The sequence below is a fragment of the Stenella coeruleoalba genome (genome assembly GCF_951394435.1).
Source record: "Stenella coeruleoalba genome assembly, chromosome: 19".
Classification (NCBI taxonomy): domain Eukaryota; kingdom Metazoa; phylum Chordata; class Mammalia; order Artiodactyla; family Delphinidae; genus Stenella; species Stenella coeruleoalba.
The window spans coordinates 10,198,135-10,220,581 of record NC_137165.1 but is presented as its reverse complement, the minus strand read 5'-3'; the positions used below and the strand labels follow the sequence as shown (position 1 = coordinate 10,220,581).

General features: G+C 56.3%; 1 protein-coding gene across 1 annotated transcript; it reads right to left on the bottom strand.

The window, feature by feature from the left end:
* Window positions 1–575: 575 nt before the first annotated feature.
* KIF1C (kinesin family member 1C) lies at window positions 576–22,385 on the bottom strand. The gene is made up of 23 exons (XM_079906011.1): window positions 22,162–22,385; window positions 20,354–20,474; window positions 19,959–20,091; window positions 19,473–19,549; window positions 18,954–19,133; window positions 18,262–18,327; window positions 17,349–17,527; window positions 17,150–17,261; window positions 16,622–16,699; window positions 16,407–16,472; window positions 16,240–16,315; window positions 15,662–15,740; window positions 15,313–15,458; window positions 14,162–14,331; window positions 13,972–14,051; window positions 13,768–13,843; window positions 9,604–9,683; window positions 8,661–8,755; window positions 5,305–5,388; window positions 4,716–4,902; window positions 4,497–4,569; window positions 3,086–3,700; window positions 576–1,489 (listed from the first exon to the last, which is right to left on the bottom strand). The coding sequence occupies exons 3-23, from the start codon at window positions 20,062–20,064 to the stop codon at window positions 806–808; spliced, it is 3,309 nt and encodes a 1,102-aa protein (XP_079762137.1). The 5' UTR covers window positions 20,065–20,091; window positions 20,354–20,474; window positions 22,162–22,385; the 3' UTR covers window positions 576–805.
* Between the last annotated feature and the right edge of the window lie 62 nt (window positions 22,386–22,447).

The window sequence follows — 22,447 nt, the reverse complement described above, 5'->3', positions numbered from 1 at the left end:
GACAGCAGTTTTGGGGGCAGAGATGGAGACACTGGGTAAGCAAAAATGAAAGGGATATAAGGAATGGGTTACACACTCAAGAGGAGACGTGATGCTGAACATTCCAGAAACCATGATGGAAACATTCTTCTACCTTGACCTGAGTGGTGACCTATGCAAAAATTCACCGAGCCGCACTTGAGATCTGCACACTTTACTTTCATATAATCTAAACCTCCATTGAAATCCAAAACCAAATGACCACCAGCCACAAGCTCCCTCTGTTTTCCGTCCTTTATTGAAAGGTCCCACATCCTCAGGGACCCCAGGCAAACCAGACGCCAGACAGGTCCCCCAAATATAGCAGGAGGCCTGAAAGGGGAGAGGAATGACTTATGATCCCACCACACCTCCCTGGAAACAGAAACCCACCACAGACGGACAGACAGACAGGGCCAGGAGCGGGGAGACCTTACCCCCCTCTAGGTTCTCTCCCCTTTGCCCCCACTTGAAAAGAAAGTCAAACACCGACTACGCGGCACCCCAGCCCCCCACCCACCCTAGCAGCGTTTGTGGGACCCCCCCCCCACAAGGGGCAGCCCCGAGGCAGCTTCCCGTCACTCTCCTTCACTTTGGTTCGCTCCTGGCAGCTCCGTGCCCTCTTCCTTCCTCCCTCAGCCTCCGGCCCAGTTACCCCTACATCTTCTATCACCTACTCGGACCTTCTCTCTGGTCTCTAGGGCCTCCTGCCCCAGGGCTTCTGGGGAAGCAGCATCTCCTCCCAGCGAGGGGCTCCGCCAGGACCTCTCTGCCCAAGATGTGGGACTCACACGGCCGCCCCACTCTCCTTGAGGTCAGGGGCTGAGCGCTGCCGTCTCATCCGCGGGGGCGTAGTGTATGGGGGGTAGCGGGGCCCTGGGGGCCTCTGGGCTGGGTATGGTTGGGGCTGCTGGGGATAATAGTTGTGCTTTTTGGGCTGGAAGTGCTGGGGTTCGGGCTGTGCAGAACCCCCTCCCCGGGACCGGCCCCCTCCGTCCAGGGAATTCCTGCGGGGACGGTGGGACCTGCGGGGACTTGGGGGCCTGCGGGCAGGGGTGGCCAGAGAGGGGGTGAGCTCCTCAGGGGGCTGGGGTGGCATTGGGGACTCCCCGGCCCCCGCCCCCGGCCAGGACTCGCGGTGCTGGGGGTTGCTCTTGAAGGGGAAGCGCAGCTTGCAGTCGTGAGGAGGCACGAAGCGGGCGGGGGGTCTGCGCAGCCCCCCGCCCCGGCCCCCGGAGCCCTGCAGTCCCTGCAGCCGCAGCTGCTCCTGCTTGAGCCAGCGAAGGCGCCCCCGACGGAAGGCGGGGTCCTCCTCCATCAGCCTCGACACCCGCTCCCAGCTCGACAAGGGCGGCGAGGAGGGCCGCGCGGGAGGTGCTCGGTCACCGGGGGCTTCCTGCTCCGCTGCCTCAGACCCTTGGGGCTGAGCCCACGTGGCCTCACCGGCTTCTTCATTCTCATCCTCGTGATCCTGGGAGGGAGAGGGGGTGAGAGAAAAGGGGGCACATGAGGAGAGTGGAGTCCTGAGGACGTGCAGATTCGGGAGGACAAGCTGGAAGGCCCTGGAGCAGCTAGACGTCCGGGGTCCTGAGAGAGAGAGGCATGGAGATGAGGAAGCTGGAGGGACACTGGTTTAGGAGCCCGGACCCAGAGTCGGGTGGCCGACGCAGTCCAGGTGTGCCACCTCCTAGCTGTGGGTCTGGATCTCCGGCTTGTAGCCTCTGTGCCTCAGTGTCCTCACATGTAAGATGACATCAACAATGACAGTACCTATCACATAGGGCCGTTGTAAGATTACCTGAGAAATTCTACCATGCCTCACCTAGTGGGCACTCAGCAAATATTGCTGAATAAATGATGTGCCCTGGGGATACAGCAGTCAACAAAGAGGGAAGAAAAATACCTGCCATCATTTTAGTGGACGGACACAGTTGATAAATAAATAAGAAAAATATATGGTATGGTACATAAGCTGTACTTCCATGAAATGTTAAATATAAATATATGTATTTAAGTTATTTAATATATATTATTTATATTATATGTAAGTACCATGTTATATATTTTATATATATTTTATATAAATGCATATATGTGTATATATTTTATACACATATAAAAATATATATTCACATGGAAAAGACCAGAGCAAGGAAAAGGACAGGAGGCCAGGGTGGGGGTAGATGCAGTGAAAGGACAGGAAGAGATTCACAGAGAAGTTACCATTTTAGGGAACACCCAAAGGAACTGCGGGACGAGCTCTATGGCTCTGAGAGGGAAGGGCGTTCTGGGCAGAAGGAACAGCAGGTGCAAAGGCCTTGAAGCAGGAATGCACCCAGCAAGTTCAAGGAACAGCAAGGAAGCCCAAGGGTCTGGAGAGGGGAGAGTGAGGAGAGGCGTAAGAGCTGCATTTGGAGCCGTAAGCCTTCAACACCATGACTACTGCTATAACTGGCTGCCTGTCATCCCCCTTTAGAAGGCAAGCGGGAGCGCGGCAGAAATTCTGTCTGTTGTGAGTAACCCCAGTAGCTAGCACGATGCCTGGCACACAGTAAACACTCAACTATTTTCTTGTTGAGTGAATACATGGAAAACGGGTAGGTGATAACACTCCCACACGCAGGGCCACTGTGAAGGTTTACACGGTGACACAGGAGAAGCACTCAGCACAGCGGCTACCAAAGGAAGGGTCACCCAGGAGAGGGGTGGTTCTAAGAGTGGTCACCTATGGGAACACTCATTAAGTGGTAACTTAAGGACTGTACCCTTTGTATCAGTGGTTCTCAAACTTCACTGTATTTCAGAACCACCCGGGGTACTTACTATAAATGCAGATGTGTCCCCAAAGATGCTGATTCAGTAGGTCTGGGGCAGAACCCAGGAATCTGCGTTTTCAGTTAGTGCCCTGGTGATTGTGAGGCAGGTGATTCACAAACTATGCTGTGTTAAACTTCGATAAGATTTTTTAAAGGAAGAGGAGGAAGGAGGCTGGACTCTGAGGTGGGAGGTTCAGGTTGCTACAGGGGAGAGATGCAGGCGGGGACAAGCCGGGCCAGGCCCGTCCTACCTGGGTCAGGGGGATGACCCTCTCCATGCGAAGCATGCGGTCCCTCAGGGCCTGCAGCTCGCGGTCCTTGCTGCTGTTCTGCAGCTTCACCTCCTGCAGGATCCCCGTGAGCTTGTCGATGTGAGCCCGGAGGTCCTCCACCTCTGCGCCGCGGGCTCCCTCCTCACTGCCGCCACCTCCACCTCCGCTGCCTTCCTCCTCGCCCACCGTGTCCCAGACATCCCGGGCCACGGCCCTCCAGGCGTCCCCGGGCCCCTCAGGCTTGCCGTAGGTGCGGCACAGCTCCCGCATCTTGAGGGCAGCCAGGGCCTCGATCTCGGCCCGCCCGTGGCGGAAGTCGGCCAGGGCCACCTCGTAGCAGATCTCCTTCACTGCCTGCATCTTCAGGTCGGCCATGGTGGCCCAGCGGGGGTCTTTGCCCTGCAGCCGCCGTCGCTGGGGGATCTGGTACACCCTGCGGGGGGCCCTGCGCTTGCCGCTGCTGGGCAGGCCGCAGCGCTTGACGATAGTCTGGACCGTGGTGGGCGGCAGCTGCTCACGCAAGGACGAGATGAGCCGCCAGCTCTCTTCGCAGGAGCGCTTGTCAGAGTCGTCCCCGCTGTCAGAGTCCGCGTACTGGGGCCACAGAGAGGGAAGACAGACGGGGAGAGAGCTAAGGGCACCCCAGAGCCATGTGTCCCAGCGACATGGAAACACCGTGGTCAGAGCGGCTCGGTGCTGGGTGCACGGCTTAACCTCTGCTCGTCTGCACAGTGGAGGTAATGACGGCACCTCCTCACAGATACGTTTTGAGGATTAATGTGCTCAGAGCGTGTGGCACAGAGAAAGCGAGTATTAGCTGTAGCCGTACCAAGGATGGGTTTCGTGTGTATATATCGCTCAGGATGCGGTTAAAGATTTAAAAGTAAGTCCATTCAAAGAACAATCTTTTTTTTTTTTTAATATTTATTTATTGATTTATTTGGTTGGCTGCGCCGGGTCTTAGTTGCGGCATGCGGGATCTAGTTCCCTGATCAGGGATCGAACCCAGGCCCCCTGCATTGGGAGCATGGAGTCTTAACCACTGGACCACCAGGGAAGTCCCCAAAGAACAATCTTAAGTAAATAACAACACGGGCGGTACTTGGATTTCGTAAAAATCATAAAGGTGGCACAGGTTCAGCTAGAGTCCAGGAAGCCCCAGTCACCTGGGAGGAACCCTGCATGGGTTCCTCCCTGGGTCACATTTCTCTCCTGTCTCCTCCTAGATGCCACCTCTACCCCCTAGCCCCGGGCCCACTCCCCACTCTGGCTCAGGCAGGGTGACCAAACTCAGAGTCAGGCTGAAGCTCTGCCAGGCCGGCTGCTCCAGTGCCCCCCAGCCCACCTCCCGCCTCTGCCTGCCCCACCGCACCCCTGGCCAGCCCCTCACCAGCCGCTGCTGCTCCAACAGAAGATCAGCCTCCTCCTTTTCTTTGCGGTACTGGTTCTCCAGATCCTGCAGCCTGGGGTTGGGTGAGGAGGGGAGGAAGAGCTCTGAGGTTCTGAAGCCACCTCAATAGGGCGTCTGACAGCAGGAGGGTGCTGGGGGCTGGGCACCTGGGAGGGACGGTCAGCAGGGCCCTGGGGCGCAAGCACCCTCCCCACGCACCTCTTCTCCATCTCCAGCTTGATATCAATGCCTTGCTGCTCCAGCAGTTCCTTCTGGGCAAAGTTCCAGTCGACGGGCTCGAAGGGCGGTCCTGGGGGCGGGGGGACCCCTCGCTCCCGCTCTAGCCGCGCCTGCTCCGGGTGATTGAAGCGGAAAACGTGGTTCTTGCCCATCACAATCCTATTCCCTGGAGATAGGAGGATGGAGAAGTGGACTTACTCGCCCACGGCAGCACACCCCTCCGCGTGCCCGAGGTGCACAGGGCCTTGCCCACAAATCCCAGGAGCCCCAACACAATCGCTTCCATCACCCCAAATCCAAGAGCGGCTGGAGCTGAGGCTCCCCTAGCTGGCCCCAGGAACCGCCCTGTCCCTGACAGCCAAAGGAAATCAGGAGCTTGGCATCCTCTTCCTGTTGCCCTGAGGCAGTGAGACAAACCAAAACCTGACTCCCTCTCTCTTCCCTTCCCAGTTCCGTCTTCACATTCCCACGCTGTTTCCTATTTGTTTCTGGGTCCTGCCCAGGAGTCACCCAAGAAGCTCCTCCTTGCACAGCCAGGGCCCAGGACCCTCACTGCCCCCTCCTCTACCTGACTTCAGCACCACAGGCTCAGTCACAAGTTTCCCGTTGACATAGGTCTCGGCTCCTTCACAAGGCTCCAGGGTGACCACCACTGAGGCAGGGAGAGAGGAGAGGGAGCGATCAGACCCTGGGGGTGGGGAGGGGTATGGTCACAGATTCCCACCCTGCATTCCCCCCAAAACACACATACACCCCCAGTCCCACCACCCAGTACCTGTCAGGGGTGCCATGGCCCCTCTGGTGGCAGGCAGCACGGGAAAGGAAGAGCAGAAGGAGGGTTAGAGCCCCAGCTACAATTCCCAGGAGCCTCTGAGGGGGCTCCCTTCTCACCCTCTGCCATCCTCCCCAGCAGCGGCTTAGCAAGCCCGGAATCCTCAGAGGGCGTGGCCTCGCAGGTCCAGCTGGTCGGCAGGCCCTGTCATTTCTGCCTTCCAGATGACCACTCCTTCCTTCCCAAACAACACTGCTACTGGCCAGGTCTGGATTCCTACAGCAGGCTCCTAGCCCCACTTCTGTCTGATGCATCTTGCACACTGCGACCTAACTAATCTTCTCAAGCCACAGTCAACTATCTTCAGTCAATATCACTATTTTCACGGGAGGAGATGAAGCCAACCCAACCCAAACATCTCTCAAGGTGCTCCTTGTACAAATCACCAAGCCTGCTGCTTGCTGGGACATGAGGATGCCTGAGGCACTTTCCTGTCCTTGAGGACCAGTGCCCCGTTGTCACAGAGGGGCCCCCGTATTCCAAAGACCCAGACTCTATGACTCCTTAGCTGAGGGACATTAAGCAAGTCACCCGATTTCTGTGAGCTATAAAATGGGATAACAAAGTCTTTCTTTACAGAGTGGCTGAAAGGCTCAAATAAAGTGATGTGGGAAAGAGAGTTCTTATTTACCATACAAGGAACAGAGAAACCAGAATGAATGGTAACGTAAGGCAGAGACAAGCCTATGGACGCTGTAGGAGTACAAAAATAGCAAAGAGTAATTCGGCTTAGAGGCAGAGGACTGGGAATGATTATGGGAAAGTGGTAACTCCTGAGCTGATGCTCAAAGGGAAACTTGAATGAAGGGGCAGAAACGATGGAGAAGATGTCAGACACAGCTAAAGCATCACCACGTCGGTGACCAGCAATGCAAGAAGGTGGCAGAGAAGAGGATGAGGTGGCTAGAAGGGTACCAGTCTATCCCCGCCCTTATTTCCCACCACGCCCCAAATTCATCCATCCATTCCACAAATATATTGCACCCCTATGATATGCCAGGCACTATTTTAGGTCCTGGAAATACAGGAGAGATAAAAACCAAAATGCCTGGTCTTACCGAGTTAACTTCCACTTGGTAAGAAAGATGATAAACAAGTAATTGAGCAAGTAATCTAAAGGCAGGGTTGGGCGGGGATAGTTGTTATGGAGGGAAATGAGGCCAGGTGAGAACCCACACGAACCCACAGCGATCTGAACCGAGGCAGCCCAGGACTCACAGCACAGGCCCTAGAGTCTGCCATGCTGTGTCCCAATCCAGTTCTGCCATCCTCTAGCTGTGCAGTCTCGGGCAAATTCCTTAACCCCTGGGAACCTCAGCTCCCTCACCTGTGAGCTACGTGCGAAAATGCAAAGGCACAAAGTAGATGGTAAGTAATAACTATTTTTCTGTGTTCACACCTCTATCCGTGCTGCCTGCTCTTAGGCATCTTTGGTCAAGTATTAAATCTTAAAGGCCCAAATGGACTAACCCTTTATACAGCCCCCATCATTTGGGGCACAGAACCAGCTGCTGCTTCCACTGTGATGTAACCTATTCGGGCCTGTCACCTCCCCAAACACACCCTGAGCTCCCGAGGGTGGGCTGCCTCCACAGGCCTTGTGTGGTTTTGGTATCACCCCAGTACATGGCTTGAGGGAACCGCAGAACAGGAACTCGGTAATAACTCACTGGGCTGAACGGATTCAATAGCTCGCAGCCCACAGGGCCAGAAGCTTTTGCTGCTGCTAGGAACTTGAACGAGACCAGAACAACTGCATTAATCCACTGACCAGAAAATGGAACTGAAGTCCACCGGGCAGGTCTTCAACCTGAGCTGCAGGCCACACGAGAGCATCTTTTCTTATTTTAAGACACACGCTGACCACGGGTGCCCTGTCTCCTGTCCCCCAGAAGCATCAGACCTGAGGCACATAGCACGGGCTCCAGGTGAGGGAGAGCTCAGGTGTGACACGGCCAACCTCCCTGCCCTACTCACTTCCCAGAGCTTAACTTCACTTGGGCACAACTGAACCCAAATCAGTCCATTTAAAAAAAAAATGACCTGGACTTCCCTGGTGGCACAGTGGTTAAGACTCCACGCTCCCAATGCAGGGGACCCGGGTTCGATCCCTGGTCCAGGAACTAGATCCCACGTGCCGCAACTAAGAGCTTGCATGCCACAACTAAAGAGCCGGTGAGCTGCAACTAAGGAGCCCGTGAGCCACAACTAAGGAGCCGCCTGCCGCAACTAAGGAGCCCATGTGCCACAACTAAGAAACCGGCGAGCCACAACTAAGAAGCCTGCCTGCCGCAACTAAGGAGCCCATGTGCCGCAACTAAGAAACCAGCAAGCCGCAACTAAGGCACCCGTGAGCCACAACTAAGGAGCCCACCTGCTGCAACTAAGGAGCCCACGTGCCGCAACTAAGGAGCCCACCTGCCACAACTAAGACCTGACGCAACCAAATAAATAAACATTAAAAAAAGACCCAACCAGAACAAAACGGTGACCTCAGAATATGTCCTAAGTGGTACTTAACCACGAACATTGTTTTGTTACCTGTCAGACAGATTACTACCTACACCCTGAGGGCTTGTGGTTCCTAAAAGCTTTTGCTGCTGTGGCCAAAAACAGCTAAAAACTTCTGAAAGTTTTGGAACCACAGGGAGACATGGGCTGACTAACTGCCTGAAACTTTCGTAGTCATAGCTACATAGATAATCAGGTTTTCAGAGATAAATTCAGATATCCCACTGAAAAACCTACAGGTTTTCATAAAAAACGACTAGGGTGCTATTTGAGGCTAAAAAATCAAGGAAGAGGGCAGGATCTCCTCTTCCCAAAACCTCACCCTCTGAAGCCACAGTCTTCTGTTTCTGCCTTGGGGACCCTCACCACTCCCAGCTCATAACAAGAGTCTGCGCCCTGAGGGCAGGTGCAGATAGCAGGGCCCCCACTGCTGACCAGGAGTTCGAAGCCCCCTCTCAGGGCGAGGACACATCCTGTCACGTGGCGGCTGCACTCCCAGGGCCCGAGCCAGGGCTCGGTATTCAGTGAGGGACCTGTCTCTCTCTGTCTGGTCACTCCAGTCTCGCCCCCTTAGCCATTACCTTCTCCGTCTGGCTGAGGGATGCTCCGGAACAGACAGTGTTGCTCCCGAATGAACTGCCCAGTCAGCTTGATGTCCACATCGACCTGGCCGACCCTGGGGAAGCAATGGCCAACAATTTCTGAGCATGTGCCAGTCATACATATACCAAGCCCCTTCTGAACACAAGTTCAACCAACTCAGTAAGCCAAGTATAATTATTCCCATTTCACAGATGAGGAAGCTGAGGCTCAGAGAGGTAAGTAACTTGCCCAAGGTCATGCAGCCCGGCAGTGGTGAAGCTGGGATGTGAGCCCAGATCTGCCTGGCTCCAAAGCCCACATCCTCACTGTTATACAGCAAAGGGGGAAGGGAACCTGGAGTGGGGTGGGTGCCCTCAGCCTTGGTTCCTGCATCCTTCCCATGATGATCACCAAGGACAGCTGAACAGCCTGTGTCAGGAGAGGAAGGAGCACCCTCACCCCTTTAACTCCAGGAGGTGACCTTGGAGGCGCTGAGCCCCAGGGGTTCATTAGCATTAGCCAGTGAAGTTACCTGTCATATAGGTACTGCCCTCAACAGCATTGGGCCAGGGTTATGTTTCCCTTCTCTCTCCCACCTCAAGGGAGGGTCCCACTAAGCGATGCCCAGGCAGTGGTGCTGGGGGCCAAGAACGCAGCAGTCCAAGCTCCCACCCACTCTCTGCCCCAGTAGATCAGGACCTATCCCTGCCAGTGCTGGTTTGGTTTGGTCCCAGGAGGGGTGTCACCCACTCCAAAGCGGTGGGTGGAGGCAGGCTCAGCAAGTTCTCAGGAAGCCTGGAGCTAACAGGGCTGCAGAGGAGCTGTCCTGAGACGTGGGGTGTCCCCAAGAGATCATTAGAGAAGGGAGTCGCCAGCGTGGCCCTCCCTCTGCAACCACACCCTAAAAGGAGAGGCTGCCCCACGGGCCCAAGCAAACACTACCTGGTGACACCATCTTTGATGTGGTAGAGCAGACATTCAGACATCAGGGGGTCTTCATTCAGGTTCACCAGGTGTGGAGTCTGAGGGGGAAGGGGCGGCAGTCAGGGGAGAGCCACCAGGGGTGCGGCCAAGAGGGAGGGAAGGCGCTTGGCAGACATCCCTGCAGGCTCCCCGCTGCACCCCTACCCCTCACTCGGAGGGCGAGCTCTCCCACCCCCTGCTCCCACTCACCCCAATGCCTTCGGGGCAGCCTGACCCACCCCCTCCCGGCACACAAGATGCCCCCACCCTTCCGGCCCCTCCCCAGGCCCCATTTCTTCAGAGGCACCTGGACACTCCAGTCTCCCTGACCCGAAACCTTAGAAGCCACCTGCCCTCTCTCTGCTTTCCCTGTATTCCCTCTGGCCCCAGGGCTCATCACTTCTTCCCTCAAAATATATCTTGCCACTTCGAGAGGGGACTGCTCAGACCTCTCTGGCCCATGCAACGCATGCCTGCCTGACTTGAGTCTGCTTTTCATGCCGGTACTCCTGGGCGTCCTCCACGGCAGGGCCCCAGCCCACTTATCCAAGCCCCTTTGCGGGGCCCCCTCTCCCCTTCTGTGCTCGCACCCAGTGGGCTCTGAGCACTCACTCCAAAAAGCCGGGCTCATCCCTGCCCATCCCCTCGCCTGCAACAGCCTCCCTCCTGGCCCCACCCCCACCTGTCAAAATCATTCACTTCCGGTCCCTCAAGGTCTGTCTCAAACGCCACTTCTTCCACAAAGCCTTCCCAGGCCTTCCACCCGAACACAAGATCCCCTGCCTCTGTTCCGCAAGGATATACCGTGGCCTTTCTATGTGCAAGACCCCACTGTGGTGCCAGGCAGGACAGAGATGAGTCACACCTAGAGGCTGCTGCCCCGTTGGTCAGGAAATCAGAGCCAACTTGGGGAGATAAGACTTGTCGTGGAAACACCATTGCAGGTAAGAAACACATGCCTCATAATAGACTTCCTGAACTTTTCACGCCCTCACTTAGCTCATTCATTCATTCATTCATTCATCCCACTGTATCCTGGGAGGGGCTCATACACAAAAATGAATAAAATGAAGACCAATGGGAGCTCATGGGGGTCAGGGGAGCTTCATGCAAAAGGCAGTATGGGAGCTGGTCTCTGATGATAAGGAGGACGTGGACATGAACAAGGAAGAGTGTTTCAGGTGAAAGAGGAGTCTGAACAAAGGCACGGAGGCAGGGGAACACAGGGTGTAGGGGAAGACAGCCAGCAGTCAAGGCCCCATCTTTCTGTGGGAGTCCCCGAACAGGAAGCCCAAGGCTACGTCCACAGTGGATGCGTTGTGTATCTGTGCATCGGCCCCTCCAACGATGACTCTGCAACACTTCCTCTTCTCCTGAGGGATGACCACGCCCCTCCCGACACTGCAGTGTCAGGCCTGCTTGGGAATGGCAAACACGGATGGGTCCTGGAAGCAGAAAGCGATCTATCCCTCGGGAGAGGGGACATGATTTAGGGCAGTGCTTTTCAATCTTTATTCAGCCCTGGAACCCTTTGTTCACAGGAAACCTTACCTAGAAGCCTAACACGTCAAGCAGATAAGCAGAGAGCTGCTCAGGCCGAGGTGGGGGCAGGGGACCCAGAGTCCAGTCCTGCCCCCGCCTCCCCATTCCCTGTGAAGGAAGCTCCGAGCCAGGTTTGAAAATTACTGACTTAGGAAGTCCTTAGGCCTGGTGGCGAGGTCTCAGGAAAGAAGGGGCTTTCCCTAAGGCCCTTGGCTCTCTCCAGGACAAACTGGAGCTTCTGCCCCAAGGACCCAATTCTCCACTCGACGTTTCCTAGGTTGGAGTCACCCCCACCAAACCCGTTTCTCCTGTGAGCCTAACAGCTTTCTCTCTGAAATCCACATGACTTTTAAACTTACGAGAATGTCTCGCCACCTGGAGAAAATGCCGAAGTTACCTCCCCTAAGATGCTTTTTTTTACCAATCAGATGGGCAAAGATCAAGAAGTTGAAGAGGATGAGGGAACACGGGCTGTCTTGTATGATGCTCTTGGGAGTGTAAGTGGGCATGGTTAAAATCTCTGGAGGCACGCTGGCAAAAGAGATCAAAGTTTTACCTGGCTACTGGTGGCCCCCAAATCTCCACTTCTAGGAATATGTTCTACAGACAGCAGACCATTAGTAAGACTATCTTCTGTAACGTTGTTTATAGTATCAAAGAATGGGAAACGACCTAAATGTCCATCAGTAGGAAGCTGGTTAAAAAAAATTATCCTACGTCTATACAATAGAATATTCTGACACTGTGGGGGGGGGGGGGGGAAAAAACGGACAGAACTGCGATACACTGATACGTGAAAAAGTAACATGTCAAGTGTGGAACCAGCACCACGGCAAAGAGGGGCGATGTGTGCATGCGTACGTGGATGATCATAACACACGCCTGTACGTGCAGAGACTACCTCTAGAAGAACACGTCAGGAGCCAGCAACAGGACTCGCCTCTGGGAGGGGAACCCGAGGGTGGGAAGGAAGGAGATTTCCTTTGCACCTCACTGTACAAAGTCAACGTTCCCGGTGGGGCGTGCCACCTTTACAAGAACAACTAAGAACAAAACAGAACAGAAGTCCCTCCTGTTGGTCCCAAGCTCTAGCAGGTGGCACCTTGCACAGTGTGAGCCTCTCCAGGAAAGAAAAACCCATCCATCAGCCTGTCCATCCCCTTCTACCTTTCCCTAGCCCTGCAGCTGTGGCAGAAGCTCCACAGGTACCTGGCACCCCCAGGTGGCTGGCAAGCCATGCCGAGAGCCCCCTGCAGTCCCTCCTCCCAGATGTGCGCCTCTGGGGGATCCCAAAGCCCTGGGTGCCCAGCCCCGGACCTGACCCCTCAGCCCTGCCTGCCACCCTCAATCACCCACTGACAGCTCTCTCGCCCCTGGCCGTGCCTCAGGCCAGGCAAACCCCTCTCCTCTGTCTGGATCCCTGTTCAATGGTCCCTGCTTGCTCAGTCACCCAGACACCATATCCGTATGAAAATCGGAGGGGTCTCCTTCCAGTAACCCACTGCCTGGAAGAGGTGTATCTCACTTAGAGCCTGATCCTATGATGCTTCATACCACAGCCCTGACAGGCGTGGCTGGCTCCATTCCAGGGCTGGGACTGGAAGTTCCTGCTTTGCCCAAACTGGCCTCTGCATCACCGTTTCACCAGTGTGCACCACTACAGCTGTGCTGGCCGTCGGAAGCCAGCGTCCACTCTGACTGGTTGGTCCCCGTGCTGTGCTGGTTGCTAAAGGTTTTGAATACCATTCCTGCCTCCAACTGAGCCTGATCACTCCTGCCCTGCTTCTTTCCTTCCTTCCTCTCCACAAAGCCTTACTGAGCGCTTACTACACAGCGGGCACGTGACAGGTGCTGGTGCGCCCCACTCGGCCGACAATACCCCACATTTGCTCGGCCCGATGTTCTCTCTGCTCCTCTCTACCACGCCCCCCGTCCATCTTTCAGGCTCCACTTTCCAAACCACCTTCTCCAGGAAACCAGTTTCCATACACCTCCAGGCCGCACTGACGCTTCCATCTTTAAGCCTCTCGCTGCGTTTACAAGCAACATCCTACAGGTTAGTACTTACTGTTCTATTCCTTTTACAGTCTTGTCGTCCCAAGTTATCCTTTCGAAACGTACTTTTTAGGGTTTTTTGCATTTGTTTGCTTGTTTTTGAATAGCTAACACATACACAAGTTACAAAATCCAAATGATACAGAAGTGTACACGGTGGACAAGTCGCTATCCCAACCAACCTGCAATCTCCCAGGGTCCTCTCCCTTCCCCCTGGGGTAACCACCGTAACCAGTTTCTTATGAATCCAGAGATACGTTCTACGCGTGAACTCATACGCGCACGTGTGTGGGTGTCTATTTATAAATACCTAGATTCTAAGCAGTTCTTGAAATCCCCCTAAGGGCAGGGACCCTGGCATCCTGTGGTCCCTAGATGGAGGCAGAAGATAGGGACGGCCGGAGAACAGAGAGGGGAGGAGCAGGAGTGGGGACAGAGGTGATGGAGGGACAATTCAGAGACCTGAGATCAGAATTAAAACTCATGACCCTGCCACCCCAACCCTCTTCTTTCAGCATCCAGAGTCCCTGAGGCCTCCTCACTCACCTTCTTCGGAGAGAAGACGCCCACGGTTCCCCCATCTTCCCGGACAGCCACCCCCATCTCAGCCAGCAACGCTTCTCTGTAGGCAAAGGAGAGGCAGATATTAGTCTTGTCATCGGTACCCACGAACCCCTCCCCTGCAGGGCCTGACCTTCCCTCCCCACCTCACTCCTTCCAGGGCTCCAGCTGTCGGCCCCACCCTCACACCTCTCCATCCTCAAGGCCTCCGTCTTACGTAGCTTCTCCTCCCAGGTCTCATTCAGCTCAGCTATAATCTTCTCTGTCTCCTGGGGGCACAAGACGGGCAGGGGTCAGGACAGACTGGGACAAGCACCTCCCAGGGGGTGATTCCCAGCAGCCCCCAGAGCCCCACCCCTTGCCAGCTCCAGCTTCCCACCTGCAGTCTCTCCATGGCCTCCTCAGGCCCAATCTGGGGCTCGGCACTGGGGGAGAACGATGGCTCCAGCTCCCCGTTGTGTGCTGCGGGGGACGAGGGCGAAGCTGGGGCAGAGGGAGACGATACAGCTGGCAGAGCACCTCCGGGACTCCCCTCATCCACCTTCAGGCCTAGGAGGGAGAAGAAGGTAAAAGAAGGAGGCCAAGGAAAGATGGAACTGATCGGAAACAGTGAAGGTCTCACAGGGGACCAGCTTGGAAGGACTGCAGAAGACCCATGGTCCACCTCCACAAAGTAGGGAGCCCTCCTACTGCAGCCTTGACAAATGGACACCGAGTCTCTGCTTGTTCCCCTCCAGGGATGGAAAGCTCATTACTGAACAAGGTAGCCAGTTCCTTCCATTGCAGGATGACTTGTACCATCAGAAAGTTCTTAGCTGAGAACTTTTCTTAGCTGAAATCTGCCCCATGTTACATGTAGCTCTGTTTCTAGTTCTGCCCTCTGGGATGAGAAAGACCACTGCTTTTTTCTTTTGCAAGACTACCCTTCAAATGTACAGAGGTGAACATCGTGTCTACCTTCTCTTCCCAAGAACCCTTATTCTCCCCACCGTGCCCCTTAGCACCCCAATTCCTCAATGGGATGGACCCCAAGACTGAATGCACAGTCCACACCGGACACAGCCAACACGGATCATAGACTATCTAATACAGATGCCATTTCACAGTAAGGAGACTGAGCCTTACGTTTCAGAAATTAGTCCACTGTTGACTATTATTAAGCTTACGGTCAATTTAATTCCCAATGTTTCACAAGAACTTCTGTCAAGGCAGGTGCCCAGCAGCCTATTCTTAATGACTTACTGTTCAAACCATAAACGCGTGACTTGCCATTTACTCCTGCTCCTGTCGTTTCAGTAGTTCCAGGAGCCTGTCAAGGTCCCTCTGAATCCTGCCTGCCTCTCCCCAGGAGGATCAGTCCCTCCCAGCTCTGTAACACCTGAAGGCGTGACCTGTCCCCTCTCCACATCTGCATCTAAGTCAAGGGGCACTTGCTGGGCTTTCTGGGCAGTGGTCCCTCCCTGGTCCCAGGCCAGGGGCCAAGCAGCTGGGCCAAGGAGCCTCCCTGAGCTGACCCTCCCGGAGTCCCACCTCCCAGGGCAGAGGCGGAGAGCCCCTGGGCCATCAGCAGTTCGCGCAGCCGGGCCACCTCCTCCTGCAGCTCGCGGATCAGCCGGGCATTAGGGTCCTCGTTGATGATGGCATTGCAGCGAATCTGCTTGGTGCGGTCGGCGTACCTGGATGAGGAGGGAGGAGTGGGACCGGTGAGGCCTAGACACGGGTGACCTTGGTCTGCTGCCCGATTCCCTCTCCCTCCCAGGTTTCATCATAGTGCAGTAGAGCTGAGGGTCAACCCTATCTCATGGGGAGGGTCCTGAGCTACCAGCCGCTGAGCTCCTGGCACTTTTCGTGTCCCACCCCACCCCTACTAGAGCCCCACCTGAGGGTGCTAAGAGTCTCCTCGTAATTGATGTCCGCGGGGCTCAGGGCCGCAATCATTGCTGTGCGTGAATTCCCACCTATGAATGAAAGGAGGGGAAAGCTTGAGCTGGGCAGGGTCCTAAGAAAAGTCAGACTGGGTCACAGGGTCAGGGGGGCCTCATTGCTCAGGCAGGGGTCCAATAGGGTCACTGTCCAAGGTAGGGTAAAGCTAAGAGTTGTGGAGCTAATCGTGAAATCTGGTGGTCAGAGGAAGTGGGGGTGAGGTCAGGGAGACATCAGACATCTGTGGGACAATCAGCGATCAGTGGGCGGAGGATGAAGTCAAAGGCGGGTGTGAGGTCAGAGAGCAGTCAGGGGGAGCCAAGTCAGTGAGGCCCTTGGCTCGGCAGGGAGCGTGTGGCCTTGATCCCAGCATCAGGACACTTTCAAAGGATGCCCCTGGGGATCAGGGGGAAAGTCAACGGACCACTGGAGGATTTGAGGTTCCAGGGGTGTCAATGGGACTGGTATCAAAAGGGGGTTGGCAGGAATGGCGGCAGGGTCGCCATAGAGAGACAGAGAGGAGAAGCCCCTCACCCAGATTCTCCTTGAGCAGCCAGGTGAGCACAGAGTCCCTGTAAGGGATAAAATCCGACTTCCGCTTCTTTGATTGCTGAGGGACAGAAGGAGGAAGGGGGTTACGGTGGGCCACCCTCTTTGTCCGCTTTCCCAGAGCCCCGTCTCTTCCCACGCCCAGGTCTTACCATATCCGCAAGGGCCGAGATCACCTTCCCTAGAGTGGTCAGGGACTTATTGATGTTGGCGCCTTCCTGGCAAGAGGAACGTGGGGAATGAGGCCTTCTTCTCCCACTCCGATCCCCTTCCCCCACTCCCCCCACAGCCAGAGTCCCAGTTATGATTTGAGACCACTGCACACAGCCCCCAAAACTGCCCTGTCCGACCCTCCCAAGCCCCTCACCTTCAGGCGCATGCCCCGGGCCCCTGAGGAGTCAGCCCGCTCACTGCCAGCAAGGTCCACCAAACTGATCTTACTGACCTGGGTCAGAGGAAAGAGACAGGAGGTGACTGGGTCAGTGCGGGGCAGGCATATCAAGGGAACACCCAGCAAGGGGACTAGGCAGTTGGCAAGGGATGGAGAAAGCCAGGAGTGGGGGACGGAAGGGGAATACATAAGATGACAGTGAGGGTTTGGTTAGTTGTCCTTTTCTTCATTTATTCAATCACAGATATTCACATGCCCACTGTGTGCCGGGACAAGGCACACAGTGGGCTCCAAGACCTGCCCCAAGGAGCCTAGCTAGAAGAACAAACATGCAAAAGGAGACTATCCCACTGATCTGATAGGGGAAGCACGGGGGGCTGTGGAAGCTCAGAGGAGGCACTCAACCAAGCCTGGACAGGGAGGGAGGACGCAAGGCCCGCTGATCACATCTCTGTCTCTGTTACCAAGTGGGATGGGGTTGCAGCGGGTGGGGGGGGGGCCTACTTTCTCTGAGTCCAGTCCAGTGAGCTGATCGTGGCAGCGCTGCGTGAAGACAATGGTGAAGACGGCGTGGGAACGGCTGCTGGTCTCATTCATGTTGGTGGCGGCCACAGTCCTGGTGGGGAGGGAATGGTCAGTGGGTCCGGCCCCTCATCTTCCTAACCCCGTCTGCCTTGCCCTCCGCCCCATCAGCCTGCCTCACCGCGCTTTATTTCCACAGTCCATGAGGTCAGCAATGTCTGCGTAAGAGGTCACAGCCAATTTAGACAGGTCCTGCACATAGGGGCCCAGGATGGGGTGCTCTCGGACCCTCAGAGAGCCCCGACTCTTGGGGTTCAAGAGGTCTCGTACCCTCTCACAGTAGATCTCCATGTAGCTCACCTGAGTGGGAGAAGCAAATAAAAAGTAATAAAGGTGGGCTTCCCTGGTGGCGCAGTGGTTAAGAATCCGCCTGCCAATGCAGGGGACACGGGTTCGAGCCCTGGTCCAGGAAGATCCCACATGCCACAGAGCAACGAAGCCCGTGCGCCACAACTACTGAGCCTGCGCTCTGGAGCCCACGCGCCACAACTACTGAAGCCCGCGTGCCTAGAGCCCGAGCTCCTCAACAAGAGAAGCCACCGCAACGAGAAGCCCGTGCACCGCAACGAAGAATAGCTCCCGCTCGACGCAACTAGAGAAAGCCGCGCGCAGCAACAAAGACCCAATGCAGCCAAAGATAAATAATTAATAAATAAATTTCTTAAAAAAGTAAAAAAGCTAACAACCACACCCAATGGGAAACTTAACCTGGACTCCACTGAATACAATACAGGTAACCTACGCTGAGTGTTTACTATGTGTCGCTAAGCGTTTTACATGTGCAAGCTCACTGAGCCTTCCAACAACCCTAGGAAGGGGACCCCTGATCATTATCATTTCAGATAAAAACGCTCTGGAGCCGAGAGAGAAGTCGTTTGCCCAAAGCCACAGTTACTAACTGGTAAAGCCTAGAGCAGATCCCAGGCTGCCTGACTCCAGAGACTGCACTTGGTCTTAATCGCTCTGCTCACCTCCTCCCTACCCAGGGGACACTGTGGCTCCCCTCCCAGCCCCCTCCCAAGACCTGGGCTTACCTCCACAGAATAGGATAGCTGAGCACTCTGGTTCTTACTAACACGAGAGAAGAGGTCCTCACAGAGCTGGAGGGGGACACAGAGAAGCACAAAGATGCTGCTGTTCATGGCACACCTGTGGCGCCCAGCACCCAGGCCAGGCCAGGTCGCAAGTGACCCTGTTTAACCCTTACCACAGCCCCAAGGGAGGGATGGGATCGTTCCCATTTTACAGATGGGAAAGCAACCTCTGAGAGGTTCACATTTGCCCAGGGTCAGAGGCTAGTATTCAGTGAGCCAAAATGCAAGCCCGGAGCCTGTATGCAAGGTCACTATGCTGCAGTCAGAGAGATTATGGTCAACTCTCAGTTATCCACAACTGGCTTTTCCTACAGTAAACACCTTGACTACGGTACACAAGCCTACATGGGAACTACACTCACAAGTAATTACGAGACAAGGTAAGACAGCAGCAAGTGGTAGAAACAAGGTTCAAACCCTGGGCGCTCTGCCGCCAAAGGTGTGGCTGTTCTCATTGAGCTTTCTTGGCCCTGATGTCCAGGTTGGAGCCAACCTCATCCCCCATCACCTTCCCTATTACTAACAACCAGAGAGCCAGGTCTCTGCTCCACAACGCTTAGAACCCAGCCTACTCCCCTAGGGGCAGCTGAAGAGGCTTCAGCCCTGGCCGCCCTGCCAGGCCCCGAGTGTACCTGGGGCACGATGCCCTGCTGCCCTGGCTCCTGCCGCCCCATCATGGTGTAGGATTTCCCAGCCCCCGTCTGCCCATAGGCAAAGATGCACACGTTGTAGCCTTCAAAGGCATGGAGCAGCATCTCTTCTCCAATATCCCGATACACCTGTTGCTGAGATGCAAACTGGGGGTCCTCGGCCTAGGTAAAAGGGGGGCAAGAAAGACAGCAGGAACCCTAGATGACTTTGTCCTTGGTATCTAGGTGCCCAAAGGTCTTGTGTGCCCCCACCTCGATCACGGTCCTAATCATCCCTGAGGATCCTATCTAGTCTCCTGCCACCCCTAAATTATCCCAGGGATTCTGCCTCCCCCTTCCTGATCCTAGTCACAAGTTCAGGGTCCTACCCACCCCCACCCAAGGGTCCTGGTCCTCCCAACCAATTCCCTGGAGGTCCTATTTCCCAGCAATGCTCCCTCCCCAGGACCTGAATCCCCCGTCCCTCTTTGCTTAGCTCTTCCCCCAACCTAACAACCTCACCGAAGTGTGTGACCAGTAGGAGTAATCGAAAGTGAAGCTTTTGGGGGCATCCTTGCTCTGTCTGGGATTGATGATGGCTGAGAAAGCAAAGGAACGAAGGCCAAGGTCAGGTACTCCCGACCGCTGCCCACTCCCCACAAGCCCTCAGAAGCCGGGCATCCCACTCCCCTCCTCTATCCTAGTTCATCTCTCCCCTTTAATACTCCCCACCCCCTCCAGCCACCAAAGCTAATTTTGGCTTCCCAGGACCCGCCCCCCTCCCGGCTGCCTCCCTGGATTGGGCAATGGAGGGCTCCAGGCCAACATTCCCCCTCCCAGGGACTGGGAGCACGGAAAGGCCAGCCTGTCCCAGCCTCCTTCCTTACAATTAGCACCTGCTCCGTGCCCAGCACAGCCCTCCTCCTGGTTCGGCCCGCCAGGACTGGCCCGTACAGTGGGCCCGGGCTGCCCTGCCTGTGCCCAGACGGGCCCCTGGGACTCACTCACAGGTGGTGCTGCCCTGCATGCTGACCACACACTTGGCATCCTGGCTGGTCTCACGGGCGTTGAAGGGCCGAACCCTCACTGCCACTTTCACCGAGGCGCCAGCCATGGCTCCAGATACTCCCACCCTCCTCAGCTGGAGGACAGAGATAGAAGAGAAGGTCAGAGCTGTTGGGAGGCAATGTCTGGGGGACCCAGACATTGCCTCCCAACTTCTCCGAGGAACCAGTCTCTCCACACCCCCTTCTCCGGCGACCCAGCCCCTCAAGGACCCAGTTTCTGTTTCCTTGGCCTTCCTCCCCAATGGCAGTCTCCTCAGGGACTCCCGGAGATGTTCCTGCCTCTCTCCCCAGCCTTTTCCCAGCAGGCAGGGACCTGGGATGTCACCCCAGAGTTACCTGGTGTCCTGGCCCCAGACCAGGGGGGCTGTATCAGTTCTGGCTGCCACCGGCCCTCGTAGGAGGAGCCCCATCCTACACTGGGGGCCTGGCCACGCCAGCTGGGGCTGTAGGGGAAACCCTGGTTGTGGGGGAAGAGTGGTTAGGAGGCACCCGTGGCTCCAGAGGTGTGTCTGGGGTTCCAGGGTTGGAGGACAAGGGGTGGGAGGTAATGTTAGGAAAGGTGAGGATGGCTGTTCCTCTGGAGTGGTCGAATGCAATGTGAATCCAAGGGCAGGGACGGTGATATTTTTATTCCTCGTCACTCACAGTGCACTGAACGTTCAGAGAGAGAAGAGAGAAAGAGGCTGGACAGAGAGCAATTCAGAGAGAGGGACACATGGGCAGAGACACTGAGGGTGGTGGGAAGCAGGGAGAGGAGAGGCAGAAAGTCCCCAACACCAAGAAAATGAGAGAGACAAGAAGACTGAGGTCATGCTACGAAGAAACGTAAGGGGACACACAGAGGACAGCAAACACAGAAATGTTAAACAGGTAGGGGAAAAGCACAAATTGGAAGCCCAGAAGAGAAACAAGATGCAAGAAAATCCCAAACATAAGACCTGCCCTAAAATTCCCCCACAGGGTCAGCCAGGGAGAAGTAGAAACCAGCTCCCACCTAGGGTCCATAACCTCCACACAGAGGGAGAGACTGCTGATGGGCAAAATCCAATGGCTGGAGGTACAGCCCAGAACTGGGATCCACAGGGCCTGCCTATAAGCCCCAAATCCCTTGACCAGCCCCCAGCACTTCCTCCTTAGGATCCAGGACAATGGGCAGGAGAGGGTGGGGTCATCCTGTAACCATCCCACCAACCACCAGGGTCCTCTGTTGGAGGATCCAGAATACCTGTGTTTATGGGAAGGGAGGCTAGCAGTAGGGTCCCCCTGAGGAAGGAGAGAAGGGAAAGGAAGCAGGCAGGTCCCAGCTCCAGCCTGGGGTTAGTGCTATGGCATCCACTACCCTGGGGAAAGTGCCAGTCTGGAGCCCAGGAATGTGGGTGACCCGGTGCCCACACCCTGGGAGGAGAGGCTGAGCAGCCCACACCCACGGACAACAGGGTGGGAGGGTTGTGAAGAGAGATCAGAGGTGTTGAGCCTCCTTCTGTGGCCCCAAAGGGCCTCAAACCCCTGTCCTGCTGGGCCTCACCACACCAGCCTTTCTGGCCAGGGCATGGGAGGGGTGAGAGGGCTGGTCTGTCCCAGGACAGGAAGGGAGTAGCTGAAACCACAGAGGCTGTCTCAGGAAGAACAGCCCTGACCCCCAGACCCTGATCAGGGGAGGGAAAGGACACTGATGGAGACACGCAATTGTAACGCCGTTATGGCTAACGGGGCAGGGAATGAGATGGCACTGCTGGTGGATGGCGGGGTAATGGGCCAGGAGAGAGGTACAGGGGTCGGCTGGTGCAGCGTAATGGGTCAGTGGGGTACAGACAGTAGCCGCGGCTGGGGTGAGGCCGAGCGACCCGAAAGGGGGCCTAGGGCCACCTGCACCTTGCTCACCCAGAAGTTTTCACACAGGCCCCCGTCCCGGCCTTTCTGGGCGGCCATGCGGACAGTGTCCTCCGGTCCAGCCAACCGACGGCCGCCCCGGGCCTGGCACCTCTCTGCGCCTCCGCGGGACAAATAGCACATGATCCCGGCTCCCGGGGCCAGGCGGCCCCCGCCGGGTGGTGCAAACCGGGACCCCGGCTCCCCGCCCCCCAGCCCGGCACATTCCTCCGCGGGCGTCCCCTCCCTCACCCCCCCTCTCCCACAGCTCTCACCTCGTCGCGGCGGGGCTCCCGGAGCGGCTGGGCAGAGTGCAAAGGGACAAACTTCCCGTGAAGCGTGAGGCGGGAGCGGGGGCAATCCGGGGCCGCTTCGGGGCTGCCCCCGCCCCTCGCCGGGTCCCCGGGCGGCGGGCGGCGGACTCGCGCCCCGGGGGCGGCAGCAGTAGCGGCGCCAGCGGCCGGCGCCCGCCCGGGCAGCACGAGCTGGGGCGGGAGCGAGGGGCGGGGGACCGGCGGGCGCGCGCGCGCGGTTGGGCGGGCGGGCGCGCGCCGTCCCGAG